This window comes from Peromyscus eremicus, chromosome 12 (genome assembly GCF_949786415.1).
Source record: "Peromyscus eremicus chromosome 12, PerEre_H2_v1, whole genome shotgun sequence".
Classification (NCBI taxonomy): domain Eukaryota; kingdom Metazoa; phylum Chordata; class Mammalia; order Rodentia; family Cricetidae; genus Peromyscus; species Peromyscus eremicus.
In genome coordinates, this window is record NC_081428.1 from 36,632,389 (window position 1) to 36,652,695 (window position 20,307).

At 40.4% G+C, this 20,307-nt stretch overlaps 1 protein-coding gene across 1 annotated transcript in view; it reads left to right on the plus strand.

Moving 5' to 3' along the window:
• Crybg3 (crystallin beta-gamma domain containing 3) overlaps positions 1 to 20,307 on the plus strand; it is a 110,432-nt gene that overhangs the window by 78,520 nt on the left and 11,605 nt on the right. The window contains exons 16-17 of the mRNA XM_059276983.1: positions 3,112 to 3,221; positions 6,253 to 6,379. Coding sequence (XP_059132966.1) covers positions 3,112 to 3,221; positions 6,253 to 6,379 — 237 coding nt within the window. The remainder of the gene's footprint in view (positions 1 to 3,111; positions 3,222 to 6,252; positions 6,380 to 20,307) is intronic.

A 20,307-nucleotide genomic window follows, 5' to 3' on the forward strand; every position in this document is an offset into this window, starting at 1 on the left:
TCTAATCCATCCTGCCTTTTGACCTAATCAACTACCTTGGATTCTTTGGACCTTTCTCAAATCTATTTACAAATATTATTGTTTAGAATTTCTGAAATACTGAACTGTTATTCTACCCATACATAATTGTAGCAGAGAAAAAGAAACCAGGTAATTTCTTCTGTCACATAACTTAGCTTCAGTGAGCTTTAAAGTGACAGAGGAGTTTATAATGGCTTTACTTGTTGGTATATAGGGCAATGGTTCTCAACCTGTGGGTTGTGACCCCTTTGGGGATTGCATATCAGGTATTTACATTAAGATACATAACAGTAGCAAAATTCTAGTTATGAAGTAGCAATGAAATAATTTTATGGTTGGGCATCACCACAACATGAGGAATTGTTTTGAAGGGCTGCAGCAGGAGGGAGGCTGAGAACCACTGATACAGGGGGATTTTAATACACTCAAGACCAGAGACACCCAGGAAGAACTATTTAAACAAAGAAATCTTGCCTGGGTGATCAGGAAGATAAGATTTTTTTTTTATAGTGTATTTAATTGATGTGAGAAACTGATTTAGGTAGAGTGTAATTCAAGATAGAAACAGAGGTTTTTGTTCAACAGTCTTCGTGTGTCTGTGAAGATGATCAATGTGGTTGGGGGAGTATTAGAGAGGAGAACTTAAAGTAAACAAAATTGCCTTGAAAGTCCTTGCTGGTCCTGTGGGATAAATTGAGCAGGCCATCTGTGTTTGGTCAGGAATGAAGTTACTGGATTTTTAGTTTGTCAGGTTAGACCTTATCACATTGTCTTCATGTGTATTGTAAATGAAAATTTCACAGTAAAATATATTTCTGTGAAATCTTAGTCATAAAGTGTTGATAATTTCTACTTCAAGCGGGTAGTTCTTAGGAAGAAATATGGCGTGTGTATGAAGAGATACTTTGTCATCGAGTGGCAGAATTTTCTTTTCTCTTTTTTTAAATAAATTATTTAATTTTATTTTATGTGCATTGGTGTGAAGGTGTTACACCAATGGAACTGGAGTTATAGACAGCTGTGAGCTGCCATGTGGGTGCTGAGAATTGAACCTGGGTCCTCTAGTTTAGCAGCCAGTGCTCTTAACCACTGTGCCATCTCTCTAGCCCCTTTTCTCTCTCCTTTCCTCCCTTCCTCTTGCTTCTCTTCCTTCTTTTCTCTTTCCATTTTCTTCCTTCTGTAAACTTCCATGGAGCAGACTGGTAGGAATAGACACATTCCCACGTGGTCCATGGTGATGCCTGTAGTTTGAAGATAACTCGTATCTTGTTCTTCTGTTTGCTTAGTTTCTAAGCAACCCATTGGGCTGTTTATATATCTATTGTCCATTAAAGTCTAAAGGAAAACACTATAGTGACTTGTATAGCTAAGTTTTCTACAACCTTAATTTTTCAAAAATGCCATCACTTAATTTTATTAGGAATGGAAACTACAACTTAATTATTTACAGCTCCTGAGGACAGAGTTGGTGTCTAATATCTCGAGGATGCTTTTATGGATGGTCCAAACTCATTCTCAGAGTGTTACTGTGAGAGTTGTTCGATTCTGGTGCACTGATGGGGTGGCCAAAATGAGGTGGTTGTTTTGTAGGTTTGGTCTAATGTTTACTTAACTATATACTTTCTCATTGTAGAGGCAAAAAAATAAATAAACTCAAATATACATTGAACCCAGTTTTTAAATGTTTGCCCCAAAATAATTTATCAAATACTCTGTGTAAATTTAAATTCCTCTGTGTATGAAGATAGACTAATGACTGAAGGGTCTCCTAACTGCATTGTCTGAACTGTCCTGCACCTGCATTATTGGTGTCTAGAATTTGACATTTCCTCACTTCATGGTGAAATGTTGAAGTATATTTTTTTGGGTTTTCTTGTTGTTGTTATTGGGGGGGTAGGGTTAAGATTGGACTCATGCATGCTGAGCAAGTTTTATGTCAATAGTAATATCTCTAGCCTGAATGAAAATGAACATTAAACCCATCAATATATGAAAGATAAACTCTACACACCAGAAACACATGTAGTGAATAAGATAGCCATGAGATCCATTTTCATGTAGTTTTTCCAGCTTGTTCTGTGAATTTTGATTGTGTTTGCAAGCTGTGAAAAAGTTTTCTACATTTTCAGAAGTTTGTGCCTCATGTTTTATGAATCTTTACATTGTGAGACATACGTCTTGTTTGGGACTTCCTCTTTTCTTGTTGTCTTGTCCACCCGAGGAGGAACCTGACCGAAATGTGGTGGATCTTCTCCTTAAGACTGGGAGTGCCTTGGTGCCAGATGCTCCAAGTACAGTGTGGTATCTCAACAGGAAGTCACATTGGTCAGGGGAGCAGTGGTGCTCTCACTTCCTGGCTTTGGCTGATCTTCAATATCAGACCAAACAAAGTCAGGGCAGAATGGGACTGCCAGGAAACAGATCTGGTTACAGGACCCTTGGGAAGATGAAGATGGCTCAAGGAGCCTTGTTCTGATGGCCGCCTGGGCAGGAGAACTGAGTGCAGGTCATTTATCAAGATTCAGTCCTTGCTACCATGAGAGCATGTCAGGGCAGCGTGCCCCTTGGGACGGGCCAGTTAGAGTCTCCAGAGGATTAGGAAGTATTTAATTATAGAGCTCATTAATTTATTCTTGCTCACTTTTGATTCAAGGCCTCTAGAGCTGCAGCTTACTGTTTTCAAGATCAAAAGGGAATTTTAGTTGGGATTTCATTGTCTGTCTTACTTTGACAAAATGTCAAGTAGAAATGTAGTATGATATTCATCTGTAAACTATACATTTAAGATATTCTTAACAGAGAATTGAAGCCGTAACCTGGAAATGTATGACATAGATGCCTCCCTTTCTTCACCATAAATCAGGGGCTAATCTGATACAGTTTGATACAAAGTATGATGAAAATGATAAATATTGAAATTTCATCCTCATAAGCATGTAAGGAGAATGTCCCCATTCTTCACATAACTTTAGTGGTAATAAATGAAACATGAATCTAATATCCTGTTGAGCTTTTATGAGTGCATTAAAGTTCATTTGCTTGTGATGTTACACAGCCATTTCACGGTCAATTACTACTATGTTCTCACAGCTCAAAGCGTTCAGTAAAGCAGGCTTCCAAGGCGAGTGCATAGACTTTATAAAAGAATGTGCTGACCTGACCTCCTTCTCGCCATCCTCCTTCAAGGTTCTCCGTGGCTGGTGAGTGTGCTTCTTGACTCCGAAAACCAAATTTCTTTGAAGTTTACAGAGGGCAGCCTTTTTTTTTTTTTTTTTTTTTTTTTTTTTTGCCTACAGTTGCTAACTAGTCTATGTTAATCTTGCTGAATTTATAAATTTAGTTATACAGAATATAAAATAAAAATGTTGATTATCCAACTTTGGGGAATTTTAATGATTTTATTTCTCAATATTTTCTTAGATGATTTTCTAAGATTATTTTAATGTTTATGTTGTATGTTTACTGTTCGACACAATGAAATACTACAAAATAGCCACTACTTATGTCCGGACAAGATGTATTATTCCTGTTTGTTTAAAATATTTTTTATATCTGTATCACAAATAAGCTTTATTTGGAGTCAGGATTCTGGAACTACCACCATGTCATACCTCAGATCATTTTTGTCACTTAATCATGTTTTTAAGGAACTTTAAATCCTTTATTCTTCCAATTCCAACAGCATGGTCAATCTTTTTCGGATGTGAAATTGTACGTGATTCCTTGGGCTGAAATATAGTCTATTGTCGTATAATAAGATATACACGACGTAATGGTTACTAGTTTAGCTGTGTTTAAGTCTGTAATTTGGTTGCCTTCCCCGTATTTCCAGTGTCCACCTGATAGCACTTCAGAACCCCTCACGCCTGTCAGTTTGCCCATCATCTTCTTTGAGCCGGTGTAGATCAGTGCCCCCCTCCCCCATTCCAGGTTAGCGTTTTCCCCATCAACCTTTATTCCTGTTGCCGTTGAGGCAGATCAGATTTACCTCCTCCTCTTCCAGGCTTATCCCATTAACTGCTCTCATATTCCCTACCTGTTCCTTGTCCTTCCCCCTCTACCGACATTACTCAGCCATTTGTCTTTTCCATTGCCCTCTGCGCCAAGGCCAGTTGGTAAGTCCCCTCAACTCTGTGGACTTGGCAAACTCTGCCCCTGGTGCCTTACTATCCCGTCATGGTGTCACAGAAGCGAGTGGCCACTCGTTTAACTCAATTGACTAGAAACAGCTGAAATGTGATGAAACTTTACTGATGCACATGGAGATTGGCATTGTATATGTATCACGAAGTAGCATTCTTTTAATTTTAAAAAGCATTTAAAATTTTAAAAATCATTTCAGCATGGGGGCTAAATTGAAAAATAAATGATGGGGCTGTTCTGGTACACAGTCTGTGGTTTACCAACCCTTCCAAGGGTTGCGGATCTCCAGTAAATGGAGCCGGCCGATGATATTTATTCATTCCTTGGATATAGTAAAAGCTTACATACTGGCAGGTCTAGTATATATTATTTCAGTATCACCTGCTTCCCACTGTCCCCTTAAATGACGTTGAGAAAGCCTTCACCATTGGAAATAATTGCTGGCATTGAATGGATGGCATGTTTGCTCTTCACAGTCCCAAAGCCACCGCCTTCCCAATTGCTCTGCACTTCCCAGTTGCCGGGACACTACTCATGTCCTTTCATTACCTACTTGTCCTCCATGAAGCTGCAGAATTTTAATACTCATCCAAATACATTCAAGCAGTGTTTTCCTCCCATGTGTCCTTATCACTCTGCTAATTTGATCTTTTCTGCATTTGTTACTGTTTTTATATTTGCTCCCAAAGGGTTTGAGGATTTTACAGCACTAAAATGTAAAATCTTGTAAGTTCAGAAAGATTATCTGTCACTCTGTTATAAGAGAGGACTATACATCAAGGCCCTGAAATAGTTTTTGTACCATTATTGGGTTTTGAGTTTCTTCTCCAGTAAGGTGAAAAAGAAAATGTTCTGCAAGATGATTTTTCATTTATCAAGTAAAAAGAAACACTGAAGTCTTCCTACAGGAAAATCTTTGTTTTCTCTCCTGATGCTGAAATCTAGGACAAATTAGCCGCATATATCCTTATGTGCTGGAAGCATAAGTATTAAACTCTAGTGAAATGAAAAGAATTTTAGAACCATGGAGATTGTCTGAGCACCTAGTTTTTGTGAGAGACCTGGATCGGAGCCCAGCCCAACTCTTCCCAGCTATGTAACTCTAGGCAGTGGGTCATCCCAGATACACAGGAAGAAGGATGATAGTACTCTCCTCAAAGGATTCTTTTCTCCTCCTGATGCTGTGCATTGAATTTAGGGTCTCAGTTGTGCTAGGCAGGTGCTCTACCACTGAGCCATACTTCAGTGGATTCTTAAGCACTATATAAAATACTGCAAATGAAGGACTTAGCTTCTTTCCTAATACATTTAAAACCCTTGATAAATGTCGGCAATGAAATATTCATCACACAGGAGAAAATGACAGTGAATTACAGTCATTACTGCATTCTGATGGTAATACAGAACTACCTTGGTCTAGGTAAAGTACAGACAGTACTAACATTATTAAATTAATGGCTAAAACATCTACCCAAGCTAAATTACTCATAGCCAATAATTTTTCCCTTGGGCTCCTCCTTTAGGAAGAGCATCCTTAACCAGGTTCTTGGTGCATGGTGTATTGAATGTAACTCAACATGAAGGATTCAGTTAAAAGTTTTTTTCTCTTAGTTGTCTGATATAAAAGTGACAGATAGACTTTAAAACTTATCCCCTCAAAAACTTAGTTCCTTTGATTAATAATCACCATAATTTGATCCCGGGGTTTTTTTACTTGAAGGAACTAAATTTACAGATGTCTTTAGTGTAAAGCAGATGTCTTTTTATTTTAGGTTTCAGTTCTGCCATTTAATTGGTATATCTTTGGAAAATCACCTTACCTTTTGTGAACTTTAGTATAGTGTGTTGGTTGTAGAAATGAACTTGTATCTTCACAATGTAAGCAGTTATTGAGGACACCGTGAAATAATGTCTGTGATTGATGCCTGGGGTATAGTAAGCAGAAAGTAAGCAAAAATAGTCACTGTTTATTGACCAATACTGCCCCACACCATCATGATTTCTGTGCCTTAGTTTCTCTAGCTGCTGACAGGACAACCTTGAGGACAGATGGAATGTGATTTGAGTGTCTTACCGCTTGCTTTATAGCTGGCTCCTGTACTACCAAGAAGATGTTTTCTATCATCAGTGTGTATTGGAAGAAGGCCTCTACGTTGACCTTACTTCCTGTGGCTGCCCATCGGCTAGAGTCAGAGCTCTCAAGCCCATTGACTATGTGAGTAATCTGCTGAACTCGTGGTTGTGAGACATGGCTGTGTAAGGCCCTGGGGCGCGTGCATTAGGGCAAGGGTTTGAGTCCAGTTGCGCCACTTCCCGGCTCTGTAACTCCAGGCAAATTCGTTGTCTCTCTTTACTTGAGCATGCTCGTCTGCAAAGGAGGCAGCAGTGATCATATCTCCCTCACGGGATTCTTAAAGTCATAAGTACAGTAACATACATGAAAGGCATAGCTCTTTGAAAAATAGTTTATAACGTGACATTAGAAGAAATATTACAATGGGAAATGCCAAACTCTCAAAACGGGAGTAGTTTAATTATTTGTTGTTAGGAAACTGAGGTTCACTCATGAAATCCAGCCAAGGTGATTTGTAGGAATGCAGTCTCCAAGCATTAGAGTAATGTAGACTTGTGCTTAAATCTCAGTTTGGTGCCTTTCCTCAGCTTGATTGGAATTGGCAGTTTCTCATGTGTTAACTATTAACAAGAACAATAAAATTGACTCTATAAAGCCACTGAAGTATTAAATGAGATGCTCAAATTGTTATAGCTGCTTAATTATAAAAAGGATAGCATGGTTACCTTTACATTGGAATTGGTACCTTTACATTGTAATTGAGTCATAGGATAATTTGCTACTCAGGTTTCCAGGGTACATCAAGACGTGGAGCACCATTGGCGTTGACTTTAAACTTGGATTTGGGAAGCTGGAACTTTATTGTCTATTCTGTTCGGAATTATCTGTGTCCCCATGGAGGCCCATGCTTGTAGAGTAAATAAATCCGTTGCCACAGATGTCTTCAGAAATTTAATCATCAGAAAACTAGAATCAGCATTCTGGGCTATCAGGCCTGGGCTTCTGTTCTCTCAAGTCTGTGAACAGAAGTGATGAGAGTCCAGGATACTTCAAGGTCCTTATTAAGATGTTTCTCTAAGGACATGTCTAGTCAAAGCTTGAGACGTACACAGAGCTGGTGAAGAGCCCTAGATAATAGTGGGAGTGACAGACCTTTCGGCTAGAGCTGACTCCAGGATAATGCCCATGCTCAGCTCCTTTGATCTGAACCTTAGCTGAGTCATCTTGTTTCACAAGGCATTCCTGGAGAGAGTATTCTTGGTATCAGGCTAAGAATAGCATCTTGGCTGAGGAATGGGAATAGAAATAGACTTCTTGATGTCTCTCACTTGCCCAATGGACACTAATTCAAAAGAATAGGTGGCTCCTAATGCTTCCTGTCTGCCACAAAAATGGTAAGAGGCACAGAGACAGAAAATGTGATATGGCCATGCAGGTCTTGATGGCATTGAAAAAGCGTTGGAAAGCCATCAACATTTACAGGGAAAGGGATTTTATTTGGAAAGGAAATCCCGCTGGTCACATCAATAGAGATAATGCTTGGTTCTAATTAACTCAGAAAACAAAAGATGTCCTAAATATGCAAGCACTTTATTAAAAAGGTTTTTGCAAGATGAATTTGGTGAACTAAATCAACTAAATTTTAGGGACTCTGTACAGAAGTAGATCCTAATGACTGGAATGCTTAAAAGGTGTGTGCAGGACATTTTCTGCCCATTAGGAAGAACGTGGAAAGCTGATTTAGTCACCAGAAGGCTAGTTTTTGAGCATGCTATTTGGTGTAAAATATGTATGTCGAAATCAGTGTACCTAGTCTACTGTTCACTGAAAAGAAGCCATCTCTCCAGGTCCCAAGCACATACAACGTCTGTGTCTCCTTTCCCTGGACAGTCCTAGACCCTGATCCTGTTTCCCCAGCCCATCTGCTTTCTTTGTCCCTCCACTGTGGTCTTAGGATAATAGACCTTTTTATGTATGTGCCTCTGCCACAGCCCAGTGTGATTCTAGATTCATTGTAGGAAATGTTTCTGTCTGGTTTTGGTAAGTTTACATGTAAGGTAGTCCATTGGCTTTGCTTTGGATGATGAGCACTGCAGCTCACAGGGGTATTGACTGCAGTTTCATAGACATATTAAGACTTAGTGCTTGGTACTGTAATGGTATCACACTGAAGAGCCTTAAGACTTCATCTTCATACAGGATCGGCATGTCCTACAAATGACAGTTTTATCCAGGCTCACTTCTGTCTGTAAAGATGGATGTTACAGTCTCGAGGGCCCGGGGTATGTAATCTGTATGTAGTGTTATAACTTCACAGTGAAAGGAGCTTTCTTAACTTGTTTTCACTTTGGTTCCCACTAGTGTTGTCTAGGACAGTCTCTTAATTTATCTGGGTCTCAGTTAACACCTCAGAAAGAAACCAGATACAACAAGTATTTTTCAAACCTTTTAACAGCTTTTAGTTCTAGTGTAAATAAATTTACTAATAATAAATATAGCAGGCATGAAAAAGAATTCTGTCTATCCCTAGTTTTCACATGGTTAGAGGGAATACAGTATATTAACTTTCACAGAAGCCCAGAATCGTAGTACTTTTTTTAAAAAATATTTTTTTTCGAACCAGGGTTTCTCTGTGTAGCTTTGGAGCCTTTCCTGGAACTTGAGCTATAGAGCAACCTGGCCTTGAACCCAGAGAAATCCACCTGCCTCCGTCTCCCCAGTGCTAGGATTAAAGGCGTGTGCCGCCACTGCCTGGCTAATCTTAGTACTTTTTAATACAGGTGTTTATAGATTTTTTTTTCATGCCTATCTCAGCAACCACAGAGCAGTTTAGTGGCTTCCATTTCAGACTGAGCATTGATTGTAAATGTGTTACATGTCTTATTGATGGGTGAGGTTGATTGGATCACCTTTGATCAGGGACATGACTGTTTGTGACAGTGGAGGATGGGGAAAAAATAAAAACCAACCACAGAGTCACACAAGATGCTTGTGTACAGATGAGGCATCGTGTGTCTGCTTCTGTCCCATTGCTGAAGCATTTTAAGACTAAGACTCACCAATGAGCTGGGAGAACTGGCTTTTCTCCTCCTCCCCCGGTATTGGCAAGTTGACACGATAATATTCAAACAGTCCACCATACCCGTAGGAACTCAGGTTGTCTCTGTTGTCAGAGTTTTGGCAATGACATGGGGAAATTTAAAAATCCTCCATATAGTCTTTGCTCTGCCCTCGTCACAGAGTCAGTTTCCCTTTTAAGAAGAAAGGGATTGTTGGTATTTTTCAGTCAGCCTAGAGGAGTTTGGGTGACCTGTCAAATGAAGAGCACAGTACATGATAGAATATGGTCCTAATTCCCTCTTAGATTTCTTGTACAAGTTACTGTGGGAAATCCATTGGTTTTAGGTCAGTGTCTGAGAAAAGTAATGGCAGAGCAGGTGGTGTTGGGAAAGTGGTTTCATCCAGATCTTGAGGTGTAATTGTGTTCCTTAGTATACGTTTCAAGCCACCTCAAGCCAGTTTCTCTGGGGTTGTTTCTCTGTGATGATGCGCTTGGTGATGGTTACCAGATGTTTTCTAAGATGAAAGAGAGCAACTGTTAAGTTTAAAGAAGCTTAAGCGTTTTACTGAAACCACAGCCTTCTATATTTGGAAAGGATTGTATTGGGTGCAAAATAGTCACCTGATGACGACAGGAAGGCCATGCACAGTGGTGGTGGCATGCGTGCAGGCTCTGGGAATAGAAAGCACAACTGTAATTTGCAATTAGTAAATCGCGAGAAGAAGGTTGAAAGGTTTTCCATTCTGCTTTGATTGGAGAGAAATGTTGAAAGTGATTGAATTCTTTGTAGAAATATTAAGAATACTGCCGAATACTGATGTTATTGAATATTCATTTTACATTTATCTATTCAACTTAATTACTGTGCACCTATCATGTACCCGATTTTTTAGTAAGCACTAAATAAGAGACAAGAGAGAATTAGATAATGTAGTGAACTTGTGTCGTGAAATGCAGAAGGCCTCTTCCTCCTGCACTGCACCCTCAGAGTGTGTTTCCCAGATACCTGTCCGTGGCCACTTTCTCTCTTCTCCAGAGATTTCTGTTGTGATAACTCCACTTCTCACCTCAGCCAGTGTAGCCAATTCCAGGTCTGTAGCATCGGCAGCAGTTTGTGGTCCCAAACACCTCCGTGAGGTTCCGAGTGTGTCCTTGGCAGAAGTGCAGTAGCATCCCATGCACCTGTTAGATTTGTTCTTTCATTCCCCAGTTCTGTTGAAGTCCGTCGTCATTACCATTCCTATCTGATAGTACTACAATCTCTCGTTGACTGAACTGCTTTGTGATTTCAAACATCTCATCTGCAGCTGAGTACTGGAGATTATACTATATTTTTTTCCTGTTCCCTCTCCTCCATTCATTTTCCTCCCCTTAACCAACTCCAGAGATTCGCGCTCTCTTCCCGAGACCACTGTGAAGCCATTAACTTTCTCCCTCTGAGCTGTTCTTAACTGCATCTTTTGTGCTACCTTCTGGGACAGTCTAGCCTTAGGTCTCTTCACGAAGCTTTCTCCCCTTGCTCCCTGCCAGTGCCCTTTATCGTTTTTCTATTTTGTGCAGTTTTGTGGAAACAAATGCATGTTTTGTTTCCTCTGCCTATGTCCTTTAAGATCTAAATTTCATAACCAGAGGTGACCTTACATCTGAAGCATGTCTTAGTTTGCTTTTTATTACTGTTATAAAACACCACGACCAAAAGCAACTAGGGGAGGAAAGAGTCTATTTCAACTTAAAACTCTCAGGTCACACATTATTGGGGAATCAAGAAAGGAACCCAAGGCAAGAACCTGGAGGCAGGAACTGAGGCAGAGGCCGTGGCAGAATGATGCTTACTGGCTTCCTCCTCGTGGTGTTGCTCAGCCTTCCTTCTTAGGTTCTGGACCCCATGTCTAAGGGGTGGCATGGCACACGGTGGCCTAGGCCCTCCCATGTTAATGTTTAATCAAGAAAATGTCCTACAGACTCGCCTACAGGCCAGTCCTATGAAGGTATCTTTTCAATTGAGGTTCCCTCTTCCCAGATGATTCTAGCTGTGTCGGTTGACAAAAAAATACATGCACGCACACACTTTCAGAGCAACAAAAAAAAAACTATCACAAGGCAGTTTTTCTGCCCTAAATGGTCATTCTCTACACTGCTAGTTTTTGTTTGTTTTGGTTGTTGTTGTTGTTTTTAAATATCAGTACCATTAATCACAGCTACTGAACTGAAATCACCGTGGACAAGGTACAGATCATTAAATTTGTTTTGAATTGTGTGACATTGGTAGTTTGAATGTAATTGACACCCATAATCTCACAAGGAGTGGCATTATTAGGAGATGTGGCTTTGTTGGAGTGGGTATGGCTTTGTTGGAGGAAGTGTGTCACTCTGACAGTAAGCCTTGAGGTTTCCTATGCTCAGGATACTGCCCAGTGTCTCAGTCAACTTCCTGTTGCCTGCAAGATGTATGACTCTCAACTACTCCTCCAGCACCATGTCTGCCTGCACGCTGCCATGCTCCCCACCAGGATGATAATGGACTGAACCTCTGGAATTGTAAGCTGCCCCCTCAATCAAATGTTTCCTTTATAATAGTTTCTGTGGTCATGGTGTCTCTTCACAGGAATAAAAACCCTAACTAAGACAGTGACCTATAGTCCCCTTCTGCTTAGCCCAGGACCATAAAAATCAGGACTCTATTGTTTAATAATTGGGCAGATGATCCAGTCCTACCAAATATAAACAGGCAGTACCTGTATACAGTCCATTCTTGTTTCCCAGTTTATTATATAACAGGAACTGTACTTTGGGTTTGTCATGGGCTTGGATCTTATCCTCTTAAAATGCTCCATGTAGCTTTGAAAGTGGAAGGGTGATGGGGAAAGTCATTTGCCACTGCCATCTGTTGATGAAGCACTTCAAGGCTAAACAGACTATTTTAATAATAGTGGGCAGGGACATGAGACTAGGACACCTGAGCAGTTATTGGCTCTTAGAGGAGGTGAGTGTGAGTTCCAGGCTGCCAGGCTGAGACAAGTCATTGTTGGCCCCGTGTCTTGTTGGGTAGCCTGTTGCTGCATTACCATGGGAGCAGAAGTCCTTGCTTCTCCAGTGTCGCCATGGTGCCGTGGCATCAGAGTTTGGCTTGGTGAAGTAACAATTCCTATCTCGACAACTATAAGCAGAAAAGCCAAGGACACATGGTAACAAAAGCTTGTAGGAAAAGCTGGAGTGGAATTATGATTCTGATGACACATACATCTTAAGAAGTAGACTCAGAATTAAGACAAATTATTCTGTTTAGTATACAGTGTATGTAATATCACTAAATATTATGGAGACAATTGGCTCTCACATTAAAAAAAACAAAAAAAAAACCCAAAAACTAGAGTCTTTTACTCTAAAAGCAGCCTACACATGGAAAACAAAATTTATGAGTTAGAAGCAAATATAGGAAATTCTTCCAGCAACACCAGAGCAAGATGGACATCTTTAGAAAGCAAGAATTAGTAAGAAAATGGGAAAAGGCAAACATGAGTTTAATGTCACTCGTTGTCATCTGTGTTGCTATGAGTGAATACCGCAGGCTTGATAATTTACAAAGAAAAAATACTTCGTTAGCTTATGATTGAGGAATATGGGAAGTGCAAGGTCCGGCTGCCTCTAGTGATATCCCTCTTGCTCGTGGGGGCTGCAGAGTCCTCAGGCAGCAGGAGTAGGGTGGGGGTCGTGCACATTGGGTGAGGAACTGAGCTCCCTAGCTGTAATCTGTCCTCTTCCAATAAAGAACACTCTTCCTGGGTTCAGTCCCCACTCCTATGGCCTCATTTAACCTTAGTTTCCTCCTGAAGGTCCCTCTTCCAAACACTGTACTGTGGTGTTTATTTTCTTTATACTTCATGATGAAGATTACATTTCAGCACGCGTGTTGGTAGGGACCCAGAAACAGCACTGCCATGATGAATTACAAAAATGTGGTCACTTAGCAGGAGTTCACTGTCTTGCAATCCTAGAGGACAGAAGTTTGAAATGGTCTCACTGGGGTAAAACTAAGGTACAGATTGATTTTCTTCTGTAAATCGCTAGGTGAAAACATTTCTTTACCTCTTCTAGAGGCTACCAGCTTTCCTTCACTCGTCCATGCTGGTCTCCGAAGTGTTTCTGCTTCCCATGGCTTATCTCTGACCTGCCTTGCTTTAAGGACTTTGTAATTATACTTCGGATTACCTCAGTAATCCAGATTAAGATCCTTAAGTCATGTCTGTAAAGTCCCCTCTGCTGGATTCACTGACTTCCGCATTAGGATGATGATATGTTTATGTTGTGGATGGTTAGGCATCAATTGCTCAGCCTGCCACAGTAATCTACAAATTGAAAGAATAGGCTTCAGTATTAACTTGTAAAGCTCCTGTGTACAGAATACAAGGAGAACTCTTCAAAGGACGTGAAAAAGTCAACAGAGGCTATAAACCCACCATTTATAGACAAGGAGAACATGACTTAGGTCATGGAAAAGATTAAACCTCAAGGATGATCACAGGAATACAAATTGGAACAGTAATGAGACACTGTTACCTTACTTTAGATACATGCACTTAAAATGTGACAACAGCAAAATTTGGTGTAACTGCAGAATTTTTGAAAATGTAGTTGGTGGACAGGAATTTACTGCCTTACCATCGTGGAGGCCTGCAAGTTAACGTGATTATTCACATGCAGCTAGGGGAAGAAGTGCAGTTACAGTGGGGACAGTGTGAAGGTGTGTGTTGTAATACTGAGAGAGAAAACAGTAGCACATACAAATTCGAGAAAGTATACAGCATGGCATTAGCAGCAGGCAGTTGTGCTCATGAACAGTGGAGTTCCAAACACCGCAGGCAGGAGAAGCAGCCCACCACTAGGAACTCCGAGTTTAAGTTTAGGTATACTCAATACATTTCATTTACTTAAATTTTTGATACAAAATTTTGTATATGGAACTCTCTAATGTTGGCCCAGCATTATATACCAGAAATCTAGGTACATGGAGGAAAGGGGGGGATTGCTACAAGTAATCTCTAATTTTAGTTAGCCTTTTACTAATTTTAAACAAAGGAAATTTAGAAGAATATAAGGGTTTAAATGTGATATGTGATCACATTGAGTGGCTAAATGCTAACAGGCTCTCTTAGAATTTTTCTATTTCCTGTTATTCACATCATCCAACTTGACATAATATTTAATAAATATTTTCTATTATCAAAAATTTTGTATATTTTTAAATACTTCATTATATGTTGCATTAAAAAATGAGACAAGTTTGATAGTTTCATAGTCAAGGAAGTTTAAATACTAGTACTCTGATTTGATCATCTTACATTGTACGTACAGTGAACCTAATAAATACACCAGTCACTTCCAAAGAAATGCCAAACTACTGGGAAAAGCTACATGAAATGACAATAATCGAACAGAAGGCTCATGAACCTTTAAACAGACTCTAATATGATATCCTCTGGGCTACAGAAGTCTATTAACACCTTCAGCCTAGCGAGTCCTAATTTTGGATGAACACGAATGAACCATTGTCTGTGGGCTGCTACCTTATTTGCCAATGAAAGTTAGAAAAATACAAATGGAAAATCAAGATCATACTTTTGGACCTTGAATGGATGGTCATGGTATTTGCTCGTTTTGAAATGAAGTATAACTTATCTGAAAAGGGGGATGCCCACATGGAATAGTGAAGCTTAGTTTTCTAAGATCGTGCAGAGGGCTCTGTAGGAAGGGTGACTGTTGGCGTCTGTCTCGGTTAGCTCTTGGGTCAGCTCTGACGCCACCATTGACACTTACCTGAATGTACCCAAGTATGTGTTTTTTTTCTAGGTCTCCACTTTCTGAGCTACTCAATGTTAGGATGAAATGAGCTGGTGCTTCAGCCCGGTAGTGCAGTGCCGAGCGATGGGGTAGCAGCCCACAGACAATGGTTCATTCGTGTTCATCCAAAATTAGGACTCGCTAGGCTGAAGGTGTTAATAGACTTCTGTAGCCCAGAGGATATCATATTAGAGTCTGTTTAAAGGTTTATGAGCCTTCTGTTCGATTATTGTCATTTCATGTAGCTTTTCCCAGTAGTTTGGCATTTCTTTGGAAGTGACTGGTGTGTAGGCCACATGTTAGAGTTCATGTCACTAAGTTAGTTTGGCTGCACTTCCTTTTAAACTGGATCATTGGGCAAATATTTGAGGAGCTTAAGCTGTTGTGCTGTACAGATAGAACTGTTCTCAGTGTCTAATAGTTTCTAAGTAAAAAAATGTTATGTTTACAGCCTCACCAGTTAGTAAGCCTTAGGTCCCAGTCAGCACATTTTCCTTGGAAACAGTGATTTGAAAGCTAAAGAACTGACGTATACAGTGTCCAAGTATGTCATATATTGGTCCTTAGGAAGTTAAAATTGGCACTGAGATGTAAGCTTCTTATACACTTACACTGAAGGTCTGATGACGTGATTGCAGTTCTTCTAGCAGAGTCCATGCACCTCGGTCTCAGACCTTCAGGTATAGTGGGCAGGTGTATTTGTATGTAGAAAGTTGGGATCTTCGATGTTCACCAGCTGAGCATGGAGAAGCTCTGTGCCTCAGGTAACCTCACACTTGCTGCCTGCTGGGGTTCGGCATCATAAAATGATTGGTACCCAGAACATTTTAGAGCAGTAGCAGAGGGATTAGGAATACAGCTTCGGGGACCATGGACCCCTTCCCTTCCTCTGTGACCTGTGCCTTGACCCCTCAGCTGCAGAGTGTGGATGAAAATAGTACCAGCATCAAAGGTAAACCTTAGAGATTAAATGTGGATTCAGTTCCATATCCCTAATGTGAATGTAGTTTCGGATTTGGACTTTTTCACATTTAAAAAAGAATCTATAGTTTTTATATATGGTGTTTGAGAAAACAGTCTGAGGGTTCCAGAAAGCATTCTGTAACTAAACACATTTCTGTTTCTAGAACGAAATTTATGCATCGATACAAGCTGGATAAATATTATAAATATACTTTGTTTATTCAGGTTAAATTTGTTGCCAAATAAGTTAGGGAGAAAATTGGTTTTAGACCCTCATTATCATAGAAAGATGAATATATACTTTTATATGATATATATATATACATACACACACACACACACACACACACACACACACACACACACACACACACACACACCGAGTTAGACACTTAGAGCAGTAATAACAAACAAGCACTTACAAAGCAATGGTAAATATTACTATTATTATCTCAACATATATTAATTGATGGGACAAGGAGGAACAGTGTTTTTTTTTAATTTAAATTTTCACTCAAATGAATTATTCAAACATTCTTTTCCTTTCATAACCTGCCCACACACTCCTCTTTGAAACTGTATCCACTTTGCATGGCTTAGACTTGACCTGGCAGGAATGTCTTGTTACCACTCACTCCTAAGAGGAACCTTTAGCCCCGAGTGGTTGGCTCTCTGCTAATTTAACATGGACCAGAGCCATGACATTTACAGAGCTCAATTTGTAATTAAATTCTTGTGGTTTCTATTGTTCTTATAAAATACGGATTCTTCTGTCATCTTCAGTGTTGAATACTTATTAACTTTTGTATCTTGCTATCTTCAAATTTGGGAAATGCATCAGCACATAGACAATTTTTAAAAATATTTCTTGAACACTCTTTCCAAATAATAGTCGCCTCCATAATCTCATAATCATGTCCCGGTCAGCACCGTGTTGCCATTCCAAATCTTCTAATGCTTTGAGTACACGTGCGAATCAGTTTTAAGTATACATTTACATATATTTATTTAGTTAGTTAGTTAGTTTTGTTTTTCGAGACAGGGTTTCTCTGTGTTGCTTTGCGCCTTTCCTGGAACTCACTCTGAGACCAGGCTGGCCTTGAACTCACAGAGATCTGCCTGCCTCTGCCTCCCGAGTGCTGGGATTAAAGGCATGCGCCACCACCACCCGGCTACATTTACATATATTTATAAAAGAAACATTTAAATTGAAACAGTCCAAAACTTAATAGCTCACACATAGACATGCCTGCTGTATCAGACCTCTAGAAGAGGGATCTTTGAGTTTGGAAACAATGGGTGCTCTCAAGTGAAAAGTGTGTCAGGCTGGACTAGATGATGCCCTTTGACTGTCGGAAGGGAAGTGGGTCATTTCCCCACTTTGCTTTGTTGGTCATATCTCTTATCTGGATAATGCTGCTAGGCTGTACTGTGCTGCCACTTGTTCTCGTTTAAGGTATCCTTTATTGATTCATATAAACTGCCACTTGTTCTCGTTTAAGGTATCCTTTATTGATTCATAAAAACCCTTTAACACATTATCTCAGTCATTTGGTACATTTTCCCTCAATTTCCCTATATCATTTCAAACAGAGAAATCATTTTTGTGCGCTCAGACTTTCCATCTTCTTTAAGATAAATTTCTTTTGGGCTGTGGTGGCGCATGCCTTTAATTCCAGCACTGAGGAGGCAGAGCCAGCCGGATCTCTGTGAGTTCGAGGCCAGCCTGGTCTACAGAGCGAGATCCAGGACAGGCACTAAAACTACATGGAGAAACCGGGTCTTGAAAAACAAAACAAAAAAAAAACCATAAATTTCTAAGATGTTGACTTACTAGAGCAAAAGATTTGATGAAGTTTGAGCTTAAAAATAGCCTTTTCAAAAATGCCTTAGCAGGTATCTTTAAAAGTAGAAGGGCTGGGCAGTGGTGGTGCACACCTCTAATCCCAGCACTTAGGACGCAGAGGCAGGTGGATCGTAGTGAGTTTGAGGCCAGCCTGGTCCACAGAGTGAGTTCCAAGACAGCCAGGGCTGTTACACAGAGAAACCCTGTCTCAAAAAAACAAAAACAAAAGGACAAGGAACATCGATACTACCCCGGCTTTACTTAGAATAATGCATAGAATTTAAATTGCATTCTCTCATAGGCTTTTAACTTTTTTCTTGTGGGTTACAAATCTCACTACGTAACTACCAAACTTTTACTGTCAGTCACCTTTTGCATAAGAGACTCTTTCCTGGAGAGAGTTCCTGATGGTTGGTTCTGAACCCTTTCCAGGCTCCTTGCCTGTCTGTCTGCCCTTCTCCCTCAACCATAGCTCACCAAATAGATGTGTGGACAGAGGTCAGCTGAAATGCTTCTTAAAAACCTTTAACATAAAGATAGTGAAAAAAATCTCAACCATCAATCTGGAAGTTTCTTTTGGACTTTAATTAGCTCATTTTTAATCACTTTTATTACGTCAACTATTGGAATACTTCTAATTTTTAGTTTGTAGATATCAGGGGAAACAACCAGAGAATTGAGAACCTGGTGACTAGTGATGAATTTCTCCTCCTAAGCCAGTGAGTTGTGTTTGTGGAGGGAAGACCAATGTGTCTGGGTAGTAGTTCACTTTAAGTTTGTGGTCTCTGCACAGTAGGTGATTGCTGACTTCTGCTGTCTTCTGATACCTAGCTCTACACAGTCTAATCCAATGTGCTAGCCACATGGTTATTTAAGTTTAAATGTAATTAAATGGCTCTAGCTCATTGTCAGATGAACTACATTCTAAGTGTACAATAGCGACATACCTCTACTAGAGCCATATTGGACGGGGCAGATGTACACTACTTCTGTTGCTACAGAAAGTTGTGGAAAGAGTACAAGACTTGCTTTCTAGGCCCTTGGGCTAATAATGTAAGAATACTTATGTATTCTCTGTGTCTAGCGTTGAGGCCCTGTGGGGATTTCCCCCTTCCACGTTAGCATGTCTGTTGGTGGTGTTTGGGCTTGTTCAGGCAGCCGCATCGATGAGACTACAGGAACTGAAGAATGCTGAGAACAGGAGAAAGAGTTCCCTAGGTAGTGCTCCCAAATGGGTTATCTAATACCAAGATAGCAGCCTTGAAACCATATTCATACAAGTAACATTATACCGACCAAGCAGGTTATATTTCAGAAGTATAGTACATCCCTTTCAGTGAGACCCATCCCCTCATGGACCAATCTAGCAGGAGGTTCTGAAGTAATATGAACCATGAGATTAAATTTCGTACTCCTCCCCTCAGCCATCCCTCTTGTCTTCCATCACTCAGTCTTTCTGTTCATTGGGGCTTTTTGTGGTGCCCATAAGCAAGTTCCTAGACCCCTATGCTGGTTCTCCACATTATTGTTTCTAAAGTGGAATATATATACCCACCTTGTGTGCACTTTGTTGACATTTACTCCTCAGCCCTCAGCCTGGACTCTGTCCTCATGTGACACACCAGGAAGACAGTTCTCATCAGGTCGCCATCATATCCTCACTGGCCAGCCCACACAGCCTCACCGCTGCCTCTGACTCAGCAGCGTTGTCTTGTAGTGTGAAGGGCTCTCTTCTCCTGGTCAGTCTGTCGTCCCTCCCTACCTGTCTCCACCTGTATATCACTCGGTACAACGATAGTCTCCTCCTGGTCTCTTCTCTCAACTCGGGCTTTGGTTATTATACAACTTCTGGGACTTTTCAAAGGCACCAGGGCCTCTCTCTGCAGTCCGTGTCAGGGTCCAGCATATGTCCCACGTCTCTCTCTCATTTATCCTTCTTCTAGTCTAGGATGAAGACTTCCAATTCTAATAATATGTTCCTAGGTCTTGTGCAGGGTTTTTCTACAGATTTACTTGTAGATAACAATATGTACACCAGTACTTCCAGTCATAATTTTTACTTTTCTTTTAAGATGTGTGTATGCATGCACCTATGTGGGCAACAGAAGCCAGCGGTTGAGTGAAGTACCTTCCTTTTATCGCTTTCCACCTTGTTGTTGAGACAAGGTCTCACCGAACTCAGAATTACCGGTTGTCTTGACTGATTGGGCACAACAAACTCCAGTGATCTCTGTTCCCACTCTCCCAGCACCAGGGTTATGAGTGTGTGCTGCTACCAGGCTCAGCTTTTGTGTGGGTGCCGGGGATCCAGGTTCAGGTTCTCAGGATTGCACGGCAGATACGTTACTAGTTTAGCCGCCC